The sequence below is a fragment of the Capsella rubella genome, unplaced genomic scaffold (assembly GCF_000375325.1).
Source record: "Capsella rubella cultivar Monte Gargano unplaced genomic scaffold, Caprub1_0 scaffold_6, whole genome shotgun sequence".
Classification (NCBI taxonomy): Eukaryota; Viridiplantae; Streptophyta; class Magnoliopsida; order Brassicales; family Brassicaceae; genus Capsella; species Capsella rubella.
The window spans coordinates 5335341-5353295 of NW_006238918.1; the positions used below are offsets into that span (position 1 = coordinate 5335341).

Genomic DNA, 17955 nt, shown 5'->3' on the forward strand with positions numbered 1-17955 from the left:
TGTATTCAATCATATCCTCCTCGTGAAGCTTTATTAACTTTGGGAGTCTTGAAAGTACAACAACTGGTGACTACAACAAGGAGGATACTTATAGACAATACATTGCGGATATTGTACTGTCCGTCCTATTTGAGCCAGTTTGTACGCTTGTTATAGAGAGCCTTGCATGCGTGAATCACTTGAAAACCAGTACAAAAGATTGATCCAATGGTGGATGTATATGTACTTATGATTTATATTTCCCACACTTCTTGTGTCATGCCTTCTCGTTATATGACCAATATTGATTAAATCCACTGGCTGTCGAGAGTGTACTTCAAGAAGACGCATCTATTATATCCTTTGAACTCACATTGTTTGCAAAGTATGGAGAAGACATAAGCTTATTACAACTATTAAGAGTTGTAGTTACGTTGCAGCGGCGCGCGGTATGACGACATGAACACTTGTGATTTGTGAAGAATCTTCCACTAAACATTCCGGGCATTAATTACTAGCATATATGAATGAGTAAATCCATCATATCGGGAACTCATCGTCACAAGAAGCGATAATACTTCTATCAAGAAAAGGAAAAAAAAAAAAGCGTTTATTGTAATGACGACATGTAACATATGAGTGACAATGTTTTTTGTCTCTACCGTCATACCAAAGATCTTTGTCGCGTAATATGATATTTTGCTTCGACAGCATGATACAACAAAACGACATGCAATAGCGTGTTTCGACGAATAAAGCAGCAACGGAGGCCCATGGGCCGATTAGAATTTATTATTTCTTCAAGCAAATAAGGACAAGAGATAGATAAAACAGGTGAAGAAAATGGCAGTGATGTAAAAAAAAGAAAGCTTTTGATTATGCAATAAATGTAACGTAGGTACACTTGCTGGAATAATCACGTTCCAGAGTTTAGTCTGAAATTGATCGTTTCGTTTCTTCACCCTTCCTTTCTCTGATTCCCTCTCCTTTAGATATCCTAAACATTTTATCACTCTGTTATCATCGAAAATACTTTCTCTTATTTCTTTTATTTCTCCAATCTCTTCTCTTTTTTTTCGTTCTATTTTATTTGGTGTTTGAAGGGGCACATAAAAACAAACAATGGCTATGGCTATGGCTATGGATCGGATCGCTTTTTCCTCTTCCTCATCCGTTTCTCACCGTTCTTCCCATCCTCATGGCTCCAGATCTTCCACAGTTTTCATGGCTTCCACTATCCGTTCCGCTTCTACGTGAGTTTTTCGCTTCATTTCCATTTTGCTCTCTCTCTTTTTTTTTTTCTTTAATACCATGATCTGTATTTTTTTGTTAGAAATTTTTATTTCTGAGGTTTAAGTTTGTGCATCATGATCTACGCTTGAATGTTTATAAACACTCTTTGTTAAATCAATCCAGATTTATTTCGGTTTTGCGATTGCTAACATGGCTTTATTTATATATCTACACTAATACACATCAACGCTTGTTTGCTCTGTTCCAACGTATCTATGAACAAGATAAAACCACTCGTTGATTTAGTTCTTAGAAATGATCAATACACAGTGTATTTGCCTTTCTGCTGAATCTGTGGACATGTTTGAATATTTTGATACGGACATGGAAATCTTTGTCAAAATTTTGGTTTTTACTAATCTTTAGTGATAACATTGTAATTCTTCAAATATCCGACTCTTCTCCATATGCATGCATGGATTGTTCTCTACTATTTCTGAATATTGTATTATTTAATTTGGTTGTTGGCCTATCAGGCTACTATGTAGTATGTTCATCAATTCCTTCTTAATTTATTTATTGCTAGTGTATATAATAAGACCTTTAAAATTTAACTCACATTCCACACAAAAAAGAAAGTTAAAAGGCTTAAATGTCTTTGTATTTGGTTGTTGGAGCTTCTTCTATGTCTTGCACATGCATACATACATCTATGTCTGTGTTTTTCTTTTTTGTACTGTAGTTGGTCAAGTTTAGGTCTGAAATATTTCCTTATGTTGCTTGTTATTTTGGTGATACTAGTTTTGGTTAGAAGATATTTTTTTTCCCTTTCATTTAGAGCATGCTTTGTCTTGTTGTGCTGCAGTTGTCCTCCTCCATTGTTGTTAACGATGAACATTGAACACCACCACGTATGTTAGTTTGTATTTTTTCTTATTTTTTCAAGAAACTGATTTTTCTCGTGTTTGGGGAATCTCTCCTGTTTGGAGGTTTCTTCAAGACTATAACTTGTTTAGTTGTTTGCAAAATGGTTTACCTGAAAAACACGAAACCATATCATCTTATTCTGTTGGTTGTGTTAATAACAACATTTTCAGTCTATGAACTTTCTTATTATCCTATTAATCATTTTAGAATGTTGTTTATTATTGGAATTGCAGAGCGGATACGAATGGAAGGAAACTGTATATCCCTCCTCGAGAGGTGCATAGCCAGGTGAAATACTCAATGCCACCTCAAAAGCTGGAGATCTTTAGGTCCTTAGAAGGATGGGCTGAAGAGAACTTGTTGGCTTACTTAAAACCTGTTGAGAAATCATGGCAGCCGACAGATTTTCTCCCTGAACCTGAGTCAGAAGGATTCTATGACCAAGTGAAGGAGCTAAGAGAAAGGTGTATGGAGCTTACTGATGACTACTTTGTAGTGCTTGTTGGTGATATGATCACAGAGGAAGCACTTCCCACTTATCAGACCATGATTAATACATTGGACGGGGTTAGAGATGAGACGGGAGCAAGTCCTTCTCCTTGGGCAGTATGGACGAGGGCATGGACTGCTGAAGAGAATAGACATGGTGATCTTCTTAACAAGTATCTTTATCTCTCTGGACGAGTGGACATGAGGCAGATTGAAAAGACAATTCAATACCTCATTGGTTCTGGAATGGTAAGCTTAAAAGATGGCTAGCTTTTTCGATAAAGCCAGAACCCGCAAGTCTCTTTTTTGGTCGTATTGATTGTGTCTTGTTTTGTTTTGTAGGATCCAAAAACTGAAAACAATCCTTACCTGGGTTTCATCTACACTTCTTTTCAAGAAAGAGCAACCTTCATCTCCCATGGAAACACTGCCAGACTGGCTAAGAATCTTGGAGACTTTCAACTTGGGAAGATTTGTGGCACCATTGCTGCTGATGAGAGGCGCCATGAAACAGCCTACACCAAAATCGTAGAAAAGCTCTTTGAAATTGACCCTGACACCACAATCGTTGGCTTTGCTGACATGATGAAGAAAAAGATCTCGATGCCTGCTCATTTGATGTACGATGGTCATGATGATAATCTATTTGACCACTTCTCTTCCGTGGCCCAGAGGCTTGGTGTCTACACTGCCAGGGACTATGCTGATATACTGGAGTTTCTTGTGCAAAGGTGGAATGTGGAGAAGTTGTCTGACCTTTCTAGTGAAGGACACAGGGCCCAGGTAACAACATTGGAACCATGAAACCAATTTTGTTATTTACTTGAGATGAAACTTCCGAGTTCAATTAAGTTTGTTTACTTTGTTCAGAAATTTATCTTGCATCAAGGAACTTTACAGAACCTATCCTATCTATAATTGCATTGTAACTTCTCTTGTGCAATTGGAGATTCATCAAACTGGAAATCCAGTCAGAATCTGAGTTCTTTAACAATCCACTCTGACTTTTGGTTTTCTTTAATTGCTTTGAACAGGACTACCTCTGTGGACTGCCTGCTAGGATCCGCAAACTTGAAGAGAGGGCTCAAGGGAGAAACAAAGAAGCTGCAAAAAACATACCATTCAGTTGGATTTTTGGTCGAAAGATCAGGGCTTAAGAGAGGTAATGTTACACAATTTCTTCCATATTATAACCCCAAGCTAGCTTATAAAGATCTTCCTTCACCAACACCATGATGCCAGAAGAATGTTATGTCGGAACGTGTGTAGATAAAGTATGTGTTAGACTATGCTTTGTTTGGATTACTTAAATGAATTCCTCCAAAGAATTTGCTTTGTTTTGACAATTTTATTTATTTGTTACTTCTCTTCTGTATGCAGTATTGTATCCAAGTTCTATAATGTTTTCTCTCAAGTTCAATAAGATATTTTAAATTTAAACTTGTGTGTTTGGTTCTTTCTACTTTCAAATTTGATTCCTCTCTGGTAACAGATGTGAAAACACCACTTCCCATGAACAGAAGATTCTTCGACCTTTTGTGTTCCCGCTCAAGTTTCACTTCATTTTTATTCATCCAATTGGAATTTTGCCTTATAATTGTAGATTCCAAAAGAATGCCAATTGTGAATCATAGGAAAAGACTATATATATGTAATAGATCATTGACGAATTACATCAAACACTCAAAAAAACAAATGAACAAATCACAATAATAGCAACCGAAACAGATCAAAAACCAACATTTGATATTGATCTCACTCAACATTTCTCACCAGAAACAACAAAAAGACACTAATCTTCAAACTTGGAACGGCCATGGCCAGTCCTTGGGATTCTCCTCACTCTGAACCTTACCAGTTCTCTTCATTGCAATGCCATCACCACCATCGACATAAGCATAGTACTTCAAGAAGAAAGCACAGACAAGAACGACCCAGTCAAGACAAAAGATCACAATACAAAGGCCACCACCGAGTTTCAAAATCACAGCAGCATCTTCCTCACGCACATACGACTTGAGACTCCCGAGGAACTTAGAAGTGTTGGTGAAGATGAGAACAGAGACAGAGCCTTGGAATATAGCTGTGAGCACGGTGGCAACCATGTGAGCAGCGTACCACCGGTTTCTCCCGCAGGAAGCGGCGGCGCAGCCTGAGACAGCGGCGGCGATGGTGGTTGCGTGGAGGAGGATGAGTAGGAATCCGCAGACTGAAGGGATTAGACGGAGAGAGAGAGTGAGAAAGATGCAGCTCGAAGCGGCACCGAGAAGGATGTAGTTGGAGAAAAGGAAGATCTTGTGAGTATGGTAATGAGATTCTTCTACTGGTGAAGAAGAAGAAATGAAACCCATGACTGATGTTTTGAGATTTTTTCCGAGTTGAGTTTTTGGAAAAGTTGGGATTTTGAGAAATGGGTTTCGTTTTCTCTGATGATCAGAAGAAGAAGAGTGTGTGATTTGTGAGTTTGGGATGAAGAAGAAGCACAAACGAGTTTGTTGTTTATGTAGAAGGTAAAGGTTTCTAAATATGACCGTTGTTCGATTCGGAACGGCTGTTTCGTGTAACGGCTAGTTTGATTTTAATAAAGGTGGGCCCAACGAATGAGTTTAAAGATAGTAATAATTATAATTATAAGATGGGCCTAATGCTAATGGGCCGTGTACTGATTCATGTTTATCCGAGACACGGATAAGATTTATATCTGTATCCAAACAAGAGCAGGGTCTTCTACCGTCTTCCTCCTCCTGCTTTCACCTTTCTTCGGACTTTTTTTTGTCGTCGTCTCTCGAACGCGTCACTCTTTTAGTCAGGTTTCCATTTCGTTTTCAGTATTCGTGATTTTGAAGGTTAACGAGGTATAAATATGTCCGATTCTGGTAATCTACAGCTTCCACCATCATCGACAGGTTAAACCTTCTTCTTTCGCTTATTCATTTTTTTTTTTTTTTTTTTTTTTTTTTCTCATTTTGGTCTTCTATAGATTTCCGCGAGGCGTGTGTTATAAAAGTAGTGGTTTCTGGAGATGTTTTGATAGGAATTTTTTTTTGGGAAGGATTTGGAATTTGTGGGAGAGTGTTCTTAGCGTTTGGAGGAGATTGAGCAGAGTTGCAAAATCTAGGAGATTTTGTGGTCTTTTAGCTGTAAGGGTATTAAGAGTAAACATAGGTTCACGTTGTCAATAACGAATTACGTAGGTCGTGTACTGCACCTTGTCATTCCAATAGAGATGTCACATGGAATAGGATGTGTTTCACTTCTTTGTTTTTCGTGATATACTGTGAATGTCTTTGTTTATCCAATGTAGTTTGTTCTCTATGATGGCATATAGATGATCCCAAGGTGTGGTATGTTTTCTTTTCAGTGTGTAACTTTGAGTACCTGTGGATATTACAAAAGCATTATTTGTAACATGTGTTATAGTCAATTCTATGCCTTTTGTTGCGATAGTTACATCTAGACCTTTTTTTTGGTTAAGGCCATGGATGGCATGCTCGTCTTGATAATCTGTATTTTCTTAATTGTAGAGGCAAGAGTTGTTGATGGTTATGCAGCTGCAGCTACTGAGGTTGGTTGGTACATTCTTGGTGAAAATCAGCAGAACTTGGGTCCATATACCTTCTCTGAGCTATGTGGTAAGTCTTTCATGTAAACAGCTTCCTTGTTGTATTAAGTCCGTAAGATCATTATGTGATTCAAACAGCTTGGTTAGAAACAAATTGGATCTAGATGTGCTTTCATACCATTGTAATAGATGTCTAGTTATGTTCACATATGTACTGTAAAATCAAATGTGAATTTCTTTCTCAAATTCAATTAAACAAGATCCAACATGTGTCTCTTTCTGTAATGGGCTATTAAGCGTTCTACTTTACTTGTTTGCTTTGATTGGGCAGACCATTTCAGGAATGGTTACTTACTAGAAACTACCCTCGTTTGGGCTGACGGACGAAGCGAATGGCAACCACTTTCTGCCATCCCTGAGCTTATGTCAAGAATTTCTGTAGCTGAGGTTGGCTATGCAGCTGTAGGTAGGATTCTTTTCATCACTGCTACATAATTTAACTTTTGGTTTTTTCGTCTAGTGTAGAATTTGTTTCCCAGACCAATGGAACTTACTATCTCGTATCTAACCAGGTGCATCTGGGTTGAGTAATGGATCTAATGCTGGACCCAAGCAAGAGAAGCAAGATAATTCTGGTCAGTTATTTAGACAGAAAATTTTCAAAGCTATAATTTGCAAAGTGAGGAAGACGCTTACTACAGTATGTTATTTCTGCAGCCTTTGCTAGTACTGAGGACGAATTTGAGAAGTGGCAGAGAGAGATTAAAGAAGCAGAAGTGGAGGCTGAAATGTTAAAAAATGGTATTGAGCTTGTTAAAGATGATCATGAAAGGGCTTCTTCACCACCTGAGGGTGAAGATGAGTTCACAGATGATGATGGAACAAGATACAAATGGGACAAAGCTCGTAGAGTATGGGTTCCTCAGGTGAGGCTTTACTTTGTCAACTGAATCAATCGTTCTTTCCTTGTTTCTGCTATTTTCGTGGGAATTCAGGTTGTCCACCTGGACTTTCAAGTCACAAGTGGAATCATTTACATGTGTCATCTAGCTTGGTGGCTCATGGCGTTATCTTATTTTTAGATATACTATGATTATCTCCCATATTTTTATTTGCATTTATCAGGAAACCTAACAGGCCTACTCAGTGTATTATTTACTCTTTACTTGGTTTGGGTTTTTCCTAAGGAGCACCTTTTGAAAGAGTAGATAATTATTTTCTTAAAATAACCTACGTGCTGATGCTGTTTTATTGTAGGACGATTCAACACTGGGTAGCGTTGACCCGTACGGACTCGAAGAGATGACCTTTGCTAAGGAAGATGAAGTATTTCCAACAATAAACATTCTTGACACTTCTGTTGATAAGAAGGATGCCTCTAAGGATGACGTGACTGGTAAGAAAGAAGAAGATGGCTCTGACGAAACAGCCGAAATAAACGCTAACGGCAAGAGAAAGCTACCAGAGCCAGAAACTGAAAAGAAGGTTTTTTCTTTTTTTCTTTTTCTTTTTTCTTCATTTTGGTTTCTTGAATCATCATTCACTTTCTTAAGGTCATGCATGTCACTTCACGTTTTTTGGCCAAATCATGTTTTTTCTCACTTGTCTCGACCTTGCGCTGTAAGTACTAGCTTTCTTGATTGGGGAGTTTTTAATCTTTCTTTAGCTGCTAAGTTGTAGTGGGTAAATTACCATTTGAACGATATCTACATCTTAAAGGTTTTTAGACATCATACTTATATTAGGATTAGCAGAATACTTATACCATCGTTTTTTGTGTTACTAGTAAAGGTTGTTTGTGATGTATGAAATTATGAATCAAAGAAAATAAAGTTGCATTTTCTCATGAAAATTTCTGCTAGCGTTTCTAAGTTCAAATTCATGTTCAGGAACCAAACAAGCCTCCAGATTCGTGGTTTGAGTTAAAAGTGAACCCACATATTTATGTTACTGGGTTGCCCGATGATGTCACCCTTGAGGAAGTAAGTTGTGGTCATACTTTTTCTACCATTATGAATATATGAAGCTTTGAAATGAACTAATACTAGGGATATCAATTACAGGTAGCTGAAGTTTTTTCTAAATGCGGCATAATTAAGGAGGTAAAATCTCACTATCTTGTGATTCTTTCCTTGTTTTTTGGAATTTTGTGTAAGTTTTCCCTAACAATGTGGAACGGATAAACATTGCAGGATGACACTGGCAAGCCTCGGATAAAGCTTTACAGTGACAAGGGGACAGGAAAATTAAAGGGTGATGCTCTTATCACGTATATGAAGGTAATGAAAATACTTGAAATTCTTCTGTCATGGGATGTATAAGGTTATGATTCTTAAACTATGTCTCAGTTTCCTCTTCATGTCTATTTAGTTAATTTATAATAATAATTATTTTTTCTTCATTAGGAGCCCTCAGTGGATCTGGCAATTAAAATCTTAGATGGGGCTCCATTACGTCCAGCTGACAAGCTCCTCATGTCTGTTTCTCGAGCTAAGTTCGAGCAGAAAGGTGAATACTGTTGCACAATTTGTTGTATAACGTCTTATTTGTTTACGGGTTATGTAAAACATTCCATCAGTGGATTTTGTTTCGACAATATTTACTTATGGTTCTTATTAGCTTTTACCTTTCTTCTTTTCACTCAGGGGAGAGATTTATAACTAAGCAAACCGATAACAAGAAGAAAAAGAAGCTTAAAAAGGTCGAGCAAAAGTTGCTTGGATGGGGTAAGTTTTCACTTTTGTGTACTAGAAACTTGCCTTTATTTCTAGAAAGACACAGAAAGGAGATGCTAAATATTCATTTCCGTACGACCATAGGAAAGTTTATTGATAGTAGTTATAATTTCGTTTGCTAGGGAAAGATATTATATTTCTTCTCTATGCTTTACCAGATTCTATGTAGAACTCTCTTAAGTTAACCAGTACAAGACTCTAGACACCTCTTACCTAAACAATTTGGAAGGAAACCTTTCAGTGACTATCAAAACAAAAGCAGAGTTTAGAAACTCGATATAGGGTTACAGAGCAATCATTCTTTTCTTCTTCTTTCCGATGAAGTTGCGTGTTTACCTGTTCTTTAGCCAATTTTCCTGTTATCTTGTTTATTTAGGTTAGTGGCCATTGCGGAAGCATGAGATCAAAAGGGAACATTTAGTCATGTCGATATAATCTATTTCTGATTATTTTTAGTTGATTTTTAGCATATGAAAATTAATAAAGAGGTGGTGATTTTAGTTGTTGAAGGTGGAGTTTTTCCTAGTGGATTCTAAGCATATTTATCGTGTTCTTTCTTTTCCTTTTTTGTTCTTGACATAGGTGGTACAGATGATGCTAAGGTCTCAATACCTGGAACAGTCGTTCTGCGCTACATGTTCAGTCCAGCTGAGTTGAGGGTAAGGTCTTGTCTAACAGTTAGTATGAGAAAGTTGCCATTTTAAAAAGTAGCTGATAACTTGAGCATTTTACTCTGTTTGCAGGCTGATGAGGATCTGGTTACTGAGTTAGAGGAAGACGTGAAAGAGGAGAGTTTGAAGCATGGACCGTTTGACTCAGTGAAGGTGATAATGTTATGTGTTTTTTTTTCTAATCTTAAGCTTGTGGTTGTGCTGCATAAAGCTTTGTTGAAAGTTGAGATTATTTTGGAGTATTAATCGTTATCTCTTATTTTACAGGTATGTGAGCATCATCCACAGGGTGTTGTTCTTGTAAGATTCAAGGATCGGAGAGATGCACAGAAATGTATAGAAGCAATGAACGGTCGATGGTACAAACTCTCCCGAGTCATTTCCGCCTAATTTGCCATTAGAGTCTGTCTCCATTTTGATTTATTGCTTACATGTATTTCTTTTTCTGAATGAATGCGCAGGTATGCAAAGAGACAGATACACGCGAGCATCGATGATGGATCAGTGAATCACGCTACAGTTAGAGATTTTGATTTGGAAGCCGAACGGTTAGATCAGTTTGCAGCTGAGCTCGAAGCAGAGTGAAAAAAAAAGCACAATGATCTAAAGCCGGGAAAGATTTAGATGACTAAAGCTGGGAAACTCAGGTTTGTGATGTACATCAGTAGGCAAAGACGCATCCGTATCAAGATCAAAGGCAAAACCAGAGTATCTAAAAGTAGTATTACTATCACCCTGTAGTAGAGAATTAACGAATAAGACTGCACCTTGCGTGTACTTTCATACTCGTTGACTAAAAAACCTTTACAGAAATTTAAAAATCAGAAGTTATATCATATGCTTCACTCTATTTTTTCCCCCTCAGTTGAATCGTGATACTTCTCAGATTTCATATGACTTGAAGAAAATGAATTTTATCATTTGTCGAAGTGATAGGCTTTATTACCAAACTTACCTTGTCCAGTAGTATTTGGGCCTAAATTTCATGTTGCAGCAGAATGTTGTCAGATCTCTCTAACAGAACCTTTGTTCTTAATTTGTAAATTCGAAATATTTTCAGATTTTCCCGCAATGAGGCAAAGAAGCCGCCGAGTTGAAATGTTTTGAAATAAAAATTTGGGAATAATTAAGTGAAGCTAAATACTGTTGGGAGAAGACAAGTTGACAAAAACAAAATTGTTGGAGAAAAATTGATCTAAATCTAAAGCTAATGCGGGACCCGCTCATGGTTCAACCAATAAGAACACGACGTTTATCACGAAACATGTGTTCCTTTGCCGCACCAAATCCTTCATTTTAATCTAAAATACAAAAAAATTTATCGACCCGAAGATCCAAATTTCGAAACTTTTTTTCGCATTTTGCAATTTGCAAATTCCACAATTTTTTTAACTGTTTCCTGAGCTTAGCTCGTTGTTGTGTCTGATCTTCAAGTAGAAAAAGGGTTCTGTCTTAAAAGATTCTGCTTTTCCCCAATTTGGGTGTTTTTCTTTCGAATTAGGGTTTCAGCGAGGACCTCTGTTCAAATCGAGCTGGTCTCTGAGCTTGGTGAATTTTTCGGTAATTGATCTAATTTTTGCTCTCTATTCTACTTTCGAAGCTCGCGTAACTAGTCGAGGGTCTCTGCTCAGTGGAAATTGCGACACCTTGTTGTCGGTTTGAGCTAAATTTGGATTCTGTTGTCGAAATTTGGAAACTTTTTTTGTTTTCTTCTGTAGACGCATCTTTTGTGTTGAAGATGTCTTCGTATGCTACTAAATTGGAAAGGGATTTAGCTGTCCTATCAATTTTTGAAGCTCAATTTGTTAAGCTGAAATTTCTAACCAAGTTGGTTCCTTTTTGTTGAAACTTTTAGGGTTCCTTCTGGGTCTAGAGGACGAGGAATGTTTTATTCGCAGTTTATTTTAGCTAAGAAAGGGCCACTTGGGACAATATGGATTGCGGCCCATTTAGAGAGGAAGCTTCGAAAGAATCAGGTGGCTGATACTGATATCGGAGTCTCCGTTGGTGAGTTTTTTTTAATCTGCTTTTGCTTTTGATGTTCAGTCTCTGATTCAGGTCTCAGTAATTAGACCAGAGTAGGGTTAGCTGAAGCTAAATTTTTTAGATGAATTGTTTTCTGCAAGTATTGGAGGAACAAGGGAAACCAGTTTTTGAGGAGAAACAAAAATTAGGGTCTGACCAAAATTTTGTATGTTCACACTTCTTATCCAACGTAATGTGTTAAATAGCTACCTGTTTATAAATGTCTTTTATCTTTATTTTAGTTTGGTCAGCAAATGTTTTGAATCGATATTTTAATGCTAATCTTCATTTATCATACCTCAAATCAATACTGTATCCTCTATATATAGACATTAATAATCATGTCACATGAATTTTGCCTGCTTATATTTGTTTTGTTAATCCCAGCCATCTAACGCTAAGTTATTTCCATGCCATGCTGTTTTTTTTTCTCTTTGCCCTGATATTTCCATCAAATTATTTCCTAATCTAACTAATTTTTTTCTGAGCAGATTCTATTCTCTTTCCGGAAGCTCCAATTGCATTGCGATTGTCTAGTCATCTTCTGCTTGGTGTAGTGCGTATATATTCAAGAAAAGTGAATTACCTCTTCGATGATTGCAGTGAGGCATTGCTAAAGGTAAAGCAAGCTTTTCGCTCTGCTGCAGTTGACCTACCTCCAGAAGAATCCACAGCGCCATATCACTCTATTACGTTGCCAGAGACATTTGATCTTGATGACTTTGAGCTTCCAGACAATGAGATCTTTCAGGGGTTGGTTTCGTGATGTTTTAACATTCACGCTCGTATTTTACTCTTAAGCTGTTATGCATAATTAATCAGACGCGTTATTGATTTGTTGTGTTTTGTTTTCCTGTCTAGCAGTAATTACGTTGATCATCATGTTAGTACAAGAGAGCAGATCACCCTCCAGGATACCATGGATGGTGTTGTATACTCAACGTCACAATTTGGATTAGATGGTCAGTGGTTGTTTCGTGACACTTGTCTTTAGTTTGTAAACAGCTGTTCCTTAAATAAGCAAAATCATTTTCATACCTTTCCAGAACGATTTGGTGATGGCGACACTTCTCAAGCTGCTTTGGATCTTGATGAGGTATTTTCGTGTTCATAGAACAGAAAAATTCTTTTTTGTTCAAGTCATTTTGGAACAAGACATAGGATAACCATATAGGAAAATGAATATGATGAGGTTATCTGTAGATTTCATTTGCCTCTAGATTTTGGGTTCTTTCTCTCTACGGTTTGGGTAGACGCAGCAGCTGGAAGCTCTGATTGGCATCCAGTTGCGGAGTCCTTGACTATGAAAAGCTTGTTATTTCGAGTGTCAGGTTGTAGTCATGTTGTAGGGTCAGGATGATGTTATGTTTTCTTTTCCTAGTGAAGCTTTGCGTATTTAAACTCAGAGCTTCTCTCTTATTATTTAATTCTGGGTGTGATGTTTTATCCTCTATTGTTGTGTAGGCAGTATTCCAGGATAAGGATGTTATTGGATCTGACGATGAGAGAGTTCCAGGGTCAGTTTTTGTTTATTGTCTGTACTCTGTTCTTCATAGCATAATTTCAGTTTTGCTTCCCTATGGTTTCTCAAATTAATTAGTATCTGCACTATGAGCCGTATGATCTGTAGCTATTCATTACCTTTTCTAGTTTTTTTTCATATACTATAGATTGTTATCATAAAAATTATAAATGTTCAGATGAGGGAAGAACTCAAGTTGACTGAAAGATATAAATTCCTTTTTGGCAGTTGAATGTCTGTTTCCAAGCTATGTAACCATGCTTTTTTAGTTCCATGACATCCATACATTTTGTGTTTGTTCTGGTATTAGATAGTAAATTAGAACTGCAATTCGGCAAGTCTTATCCTTCTTAGATCTGGTCTTTTGGTGTACAATTTGGATTTGCACGTCACCAATTAAAAGTTTTACTTGTATTTTTTCTATTTGTTGATAGAACTGATCACAATGCGTATCTGGATGCGGCAACACCCGGGATAAAGGATGCGATGGTAGGAGTCTCTGAAGCCATACCCAGGGATTTCAATGAAGAGCAGGTGCGTACCATCAGAGACATAATTCTCGAAGGGCATACATATAGTTGCTGAATAACTGTCACCTGACTTCCAGTGCTTGCTTCAATATATTTTAATGTTTCTGAATGTACTTTGCAATTGCAAATTCCAAATTTCTAGTTCTTATCTCCACAGACTTATTGGTTTAGTGTTCTGGTAAGATTATTGGATAGTATTATTGCATTTTGTTTCTTATGAATATCACTTTTTGATAGGTTGAAGATCTTGCTATGAATAATGAGTTCGTTGAAGATGCTCAAGCTCCTCAAACTCCTGGATTAGTTGAGGTGCCAAACTCGTCTAGTGTCAGAGAGCAGCTGGCATGCGATGATCGCATGGAGGCTGAGGATGTGAATGCAGAAGAAGGTAGGAAGACCTCCGGGGAGCTGGATGCTAATGAGATGCATAAACGTGGGGAAGACCTGTCTGCTGAATATAATGTCCCAGAATCAGCAGTTACCCCTGTGGAGGTAGATACGTCACCGGTAGCTAAAAATGTTAACACACAAAATGAGCCAGAGGAGGACAGAGTAGAGCATGTGCATGTTACATCTCCATGCTATTCTCACATCACCACGGAGATGGAGGATCCTGATCAAGTAATGACCGAGGCCGGAACCAATGTTAACAATGTTGTAACTGATATGTCTAATGTTGTTCCTCCACTTGAATCCCCTGGAGAACAGAACCGAGGTTTGTTGGCAAATAAATTGCAAGTCTAATGCGACGTCTTAGTGCTGCCTGCCTGCCTTATTCTTATCAGTTTTATTGTTTCTGCCAGATCATTGTACCATTGCCACTGAGGTCAATCAGGAAACAGATTCTAGTTTACAAGGTGATGGACCGGCGCACAGTAGACCAGATGAGCAGCTGGATAATGTGCACGCGACTGATGAACAGTTGGAAAATTTGACTGGATTTACTGATTCTGATTTGCCTGCACCTGAGAAGGTATTAGCTGCACCTAACAGAGAGGGGGATGGAAATGATTTCATGGTTGAATATACGCCAGATAAAGAAGACCCTGGCACATGTAATGATGATGTGGGAAACAATAATATTACTGGGAAAAAGCGCACTTTCACTGAGAGCACACTAACTGCAGAAAGTTTGAACTCTGTTGAGTCAGTTGGACTGATTCAGTCGAAGAGAACTGCATCTGTCCCTGATGACGATGATTTGTTGTCCTCTATCTTAGGTATCAGTTTTTTTTTTTTTTTGTTCCTTTTCCTGTTATTTTTATACATTCTATTGCTCTTTGAGCTACCTTTATGGATCAATAATCATTTTTTTTTTGTCAGTTGGAAAGTCATCCTTTTTGAAGATGAGACCCACCCCTGTGCTTGAAGCAGCGTCGACTAAACGGTTACGATCTGCCCCCCGCTCTACTGCCACAAAGAGGAAGGTTCTAATGGATGACCCTATGGTCTTGCATGGCGAGTATGTTTATCTAACTGATATAAAAACTGCTTTTTATATCTGATTTTCTTATACCTTAGTTTTCATTTCATTACTTTCATAGAACTTCTTGTTATAGCCTTGCTTTGCACTTAGGACACTAAAGTCAATAGTAAAACTGTGTGAATCTTGAATTTGTTGGACGAAAAACTTCTTGATACTGATATTTACTTTACTGTAATCGAAGTTTGATCTTCTATTAGGTTTGACACTTTATTTACCTAGGGGCGAAATTGTTATCTTTACCTTATCTCAGATTGTATTTGTTTTCTTCTGATATTACCTACTTCTGTTTAGCCTTATACGTCAACAACTGACAAACACTGAAGATATACGCCGTGTGCGAAAGAAGGCACCTTGCACCATTCCTGAAATCGTAATGCTTCAAAGGCAGGCTTTGGAGGATGGACTCTTGAAGGAGCCAATATTCACTGGTAGGTTCATGGCGTTTAAATGTAGACCGTTCTACACACATTCTGTCAATTGTTCGTGTTAACTGCAGTTACACAAGTAATATGTTTCAATCATTTTCAGGTATGTCAGTGGAATTAGTATCTCTGCACAATGAGCCGTTTGATCTTAGAGGAATCATGATAATTGAGAGTGATGACCGTCATGCTTCTGTTGGAGTGGTGGAAGATATTGGATGTTCTGTTATGGCCACGGAAGAAAATAAAACGGAAGGAAGTTCAGCTCCTCAAGCTTGCCCAAATGATTCAGAGGAGCAACCTGGCAACGGTCCGACTCACCCACAGGAGGAACATATCATAATCCAAGAGGAAGAGATTAAAGATGATAACGAGCTTGCTGAAAAAATATCTGACTTGGAAGTTTTGAAGGAAGGCAATGGAGCTGTTGATGAATTAAATATTGTAGTGAGTGACGATGTCAGTAAAATGCCATCTGAGGAAAAACTTGACCGTGTAGAAGATTTACAGGTGGAAGGATCCCATGAAAACCATGATGGAGAAGGCGGGCACGATGTTTGTGCGGATAGTAATGCAAAAAGTTGCACTGACATTATTGAAATTGCTGAAGGTGATATAGATAACAACCCCATTTTCAATGAGACGGACTTGAAAGTTGAAGATGAACTTCCACATGAAGATAAGAAAACGGATGCATCAGCTGAAGTTAGTGAGATTGGGGTAGATGATCAGATTCCATGCGATAACGCAGTTGGCTCCACCGAAACGGGATGCGTAGAAGCTGGTGACTTGAGTAACATGGCTTTGGAAAATTGCAATGAACCTATTGTGGAAGCGAATATTGATGGGGTGAATCCAGAGATAGAGTCTTATAATAATTTTGAACTGCATAATGAGATGTCTAATGAGGAGGCTTATATGCAAAGTGCACTAGATGGAGAACCTACTTCTCGTGATGGTCTTATGGGATACAATGATGTAAGTATTTTAATGGCTTCATATCCTTATTCAAGTAAGACATGCTTCTGACTCTCTTGTTATCTTATGGTGTAGGAAATGGATATCATGGGAGTTCCACATGACACAGGTTCTAAGGCTTTTCAAACTTCAATTAAAATTTATGCATATGGTCTGTATCATCTCCATCTAATCAATGGGAATCATGGGATTAAAACTCTGGTCATCCTAGCCTGGTTTAAAACTAGACTGAACAAGCTCAAACTCATGAGCATGATTTGGATACAAGATATTGCTATTCCCGTGATTTCTCAGGGGTTCTGCCTATTAACTTCTTGCTTTCTGTCTCATCAGGTTTTTTGAACGTGGATGATGATGAAGTAGATGAAGATCAAGAGGAAGATGATGAACAGTATGGTGACGAAACTCGTCTTCTAGAGAACAGTGGATGGTCTTCTCGTACCAGGTCTGTACAGAAAATAACTTATCCACATTCCATGAACTTCTGCCAATATTAACTTCTATCATGTAAGATACGTGATGGGCTTGAGTTATGAAATAGTCTGATTCTCTCTACTTATAGGGCTGTGGCAAAGTATCTCCAGACGTTATTTGACAAGGAAGCTGAGAATGGGAAGAATGTTCTTGTGGCAGACAAACTTCTAGCTGGGAAAACCCGTAAAGAAGCATCAAGGATGTTTTTCGAAACCCTGGTATGTCCATAACACAACCCTAAACAAAAAAGCTCTGAACTTGAACCTGTCTTATTGTTTGACTAATTTTGCAGGTTCTTAAAACAAGAGATTACATCCAAATTGAACAAGCTAAGCCCTACGAAAGCATCGTCATCAAACCGCGACCAAAACTCACCAAATCCATCTTCTAGATGGAGAAAGATCAGTCTTATAGTTGCAGATAGGTAGTTTGGTCCAATCCGAAAACATCATCGATTCTACTTCTCTAAAGTTATTACACTTCCCTTTTAAAGGCAATGTATTAGTAATAGTATCGACAGTGTTGTAGGCCATCCAAGAAGTAGCTGGAGGTTGGTGTATGTCATTGTTTACCTTTATATGTATAATGACTTGTTGTATGTGTATATATATTGGTGTAACCATGAGCACCAGGTTTAAATTTGAGAGATGCTAATTTTATGCTGTATGGATAACCGAAGTTCTCCGGTTTGTGATATTGAACTTGAGAATGCTGAGGAAACTATTCACATTTTAATAAATAGTATTTTTTCATATAATTTTTTTTTGTGAAGTGAAATTGTTTCCTCGTTTGTTTTGTACATGATGTTTTTTCCCCACTACTGGTAAGTGATAATGATGAAATTCAACAGTTATCGACTTTCTAAGGAAAGAAATATACAGTACATGGATAATGAATGGTACCAAATGTACCAAAGGATCCC

The 17955-nt window shown here is 37.8% G+C and overlaps 4 protein-coding genes across 4 annotated transcripts; 3 read left to right on the forward strand and 1 right to left on the reverse strand.

Moving 5' to 3' along the window:
* Nucleotides 1-902: 902 nt before the first annotated feature.
* On the forward strand, nucleotides 903-4070 carry LOC17884225 (stearoyl-[acyl-carrier-protein] 9-desaturase 1, chloroplastic). Its single transcript, XM_006287826.2, has 4 exons — nucleotides 903-1232; nucleotides 2373-2877; nucleotides 2971-3411; nucleotides 3663-4070. The coding sequence occupies exons 1-4, from the start codon at nucleotides 1102-1104 to the stop codon at nucleotides 3783-3785; spliced, it is 1200 nt and encodes a 399-aa protein (XP_006287888.1). The 5' UTR covers nucleotides 903-1101; the 3' UTR covers nucleotides 3786-4070.
* A 186-nt stretch (nucleotides 4071-4256) lies between these two features.
* On the reverse strand, nucleotides 4257-5096 carry LOC17883054. Its single transcript, XM_006288688.2, has one exon. The coding sequence runs from the start codon at nucleotides 4977-4979 to the stop codon at nucleotides 4428-4430; it is 552 nt and encodes a 183-aa protein (XP_006288750.1). The 5' UTR covers nucleotides 4980-5096; the 3' UTR covers nucleotides 4257-4427.
* A 277-nt stretch (nucleotides 5097-5373) lies between these two features.
* On the forward strand, nucleotides 5374-10446 carry LOC17882892 (splicing factor U2AF-associated protein 2). Its single transcript, XM_006287450.2, has 15 exons — nucleotides 5374-5534; nucleotides 6153-6260; nucleotides 6522-6656; nucleotides 6763-6825; nucleotides 6908-7116; nucleotides 7448-7675; nucleotides 8080-8172; nucleotides 8254-8292; nucleotides 8383-8469; nucleotides 8596-8698; nucleotides 8836-8916; nucleotides 9508-9584; nucleotides 9669-9749; nucleotides 9864-9955; nucleotides 10058-10446. Exons 1-15 carry the CDS (start codon nucleotides 5492-5494, stop codon nucleotides 10179-10181), a joined length of 1563 nt encoding a protein of 520 aa, XP_006287512.1. The 5' UTR covers nucleotides 5374-5491; the 3' UTR covers nucleotides 10182-10446.
* A 452-nt stretch (nucleotides 10447-10898) lies between these two features.
* On the forward strand, nucleotides 10899-17731 carry LOC17882753 (sister chromatid cohesion 1 protein 4). The gene is made up of 16 exons (XM_006286906.2): nucleotides 10899-11156; nucleotides 11452-11603; nucleotides 12113-12374; nucleotides 12486-12583; nucleotides 12668-12717; nucleotides 13086-13138; nucleotides 13578-13677; nucleotides 13911-14388; nucleotides 14477-14893; nucleotides 14997-15135; nucleotides 15451-15587; nucleotides 15688-16559; nucleotides 16635-16668; nucleotides 16893-17004; nucleotides 17122-17251; nucleotides 17326-17731. Exons 2-16 carry the CDS (start codon nucleotides 11480-11482, stop codon nucleotides 17422-17424), a joined length of 3105 nt encoding a protein of 1034 aa, XP_006286968.1. The 5' UTR covers nucleotides 10899-11156; nucleotides 11452-11479; the 3' UTR covers nucleotides 17425-17731.
* Nucleotides 17732-17955: the final 224 nt, after the last annotated feature.

Bases quoted from the DNA above. Each gene is read 5' to 3' on its own strand.
- LOC17884225 (XM_006287826.2), top strand. From the start codon at position 1,102: ATGGCTATGGCTATGGCTATGGATCGGATCGCTTTTTCCTCTTCCTCA. The intron at 1,233-2,372 runs GTGAGTTTTTCG...TTGGAATTGCAG, and splicing joins ACTATCCGTTCCGCTTCTAC to AGCGGATACGAATGGAAGGA. The intron at 2,878-2,970 runs GTAAGCTTAAAA...TTTGTTTTGTAG, and splicing joins ACCTCATTGGTTCTGGAATG to GATCCAAAAACTGAAAACAA.
- LOC17883054 (XM_006288688.2), bottom strand. From the start codon at position 4,979: ATGGGTTTCATTTCTTCTTCTTCACCAGTAGAAGAATCTCATTACCAT.
- LOC17882892 (XM_006287450.2), top strand. From the start codon at position 5,492: ATGTCCGATTCTGGTAATCTACAGCTTCCACCATCATCGACAG. The intron at 6,657-6,762 runs GTAGGATTCTTT...GTATCTAACCAG, and splicing joins GGTTGGCTATGCAGCTGTAG to GTGCATCTGGGTTGAGTAAT. The intron at 8,293-8,382 runs GTAAAATCTCAC...TAAACATTGCAG, and splicing joins AATGCGGCATAATTAAGGAG to GATGACACTGGCAAGCCTCG.
- LOC17882753 (XM_006286906.2), top strand. From the start codon at position 11,480: ATGTTTTATTCGCAGTTTATTTTAGCTAAGAAAGGGCCACTTGGGACA. The intron at 11,604-12,112 runs GTGAGTTTTTTT...TTTTCTGAGCAG, and splicing joins TGATATCGGAGTCTCCGTTG to ATTCTATTCTCTTTCCGGAA. The intron at 17,252-17,325 runs GTATGTCCATAA...CTAATTTTGCAG, and splicing joins GGATGTTTTTCGAAACCCTG to GTTCTTAAAACAAGAGATTA.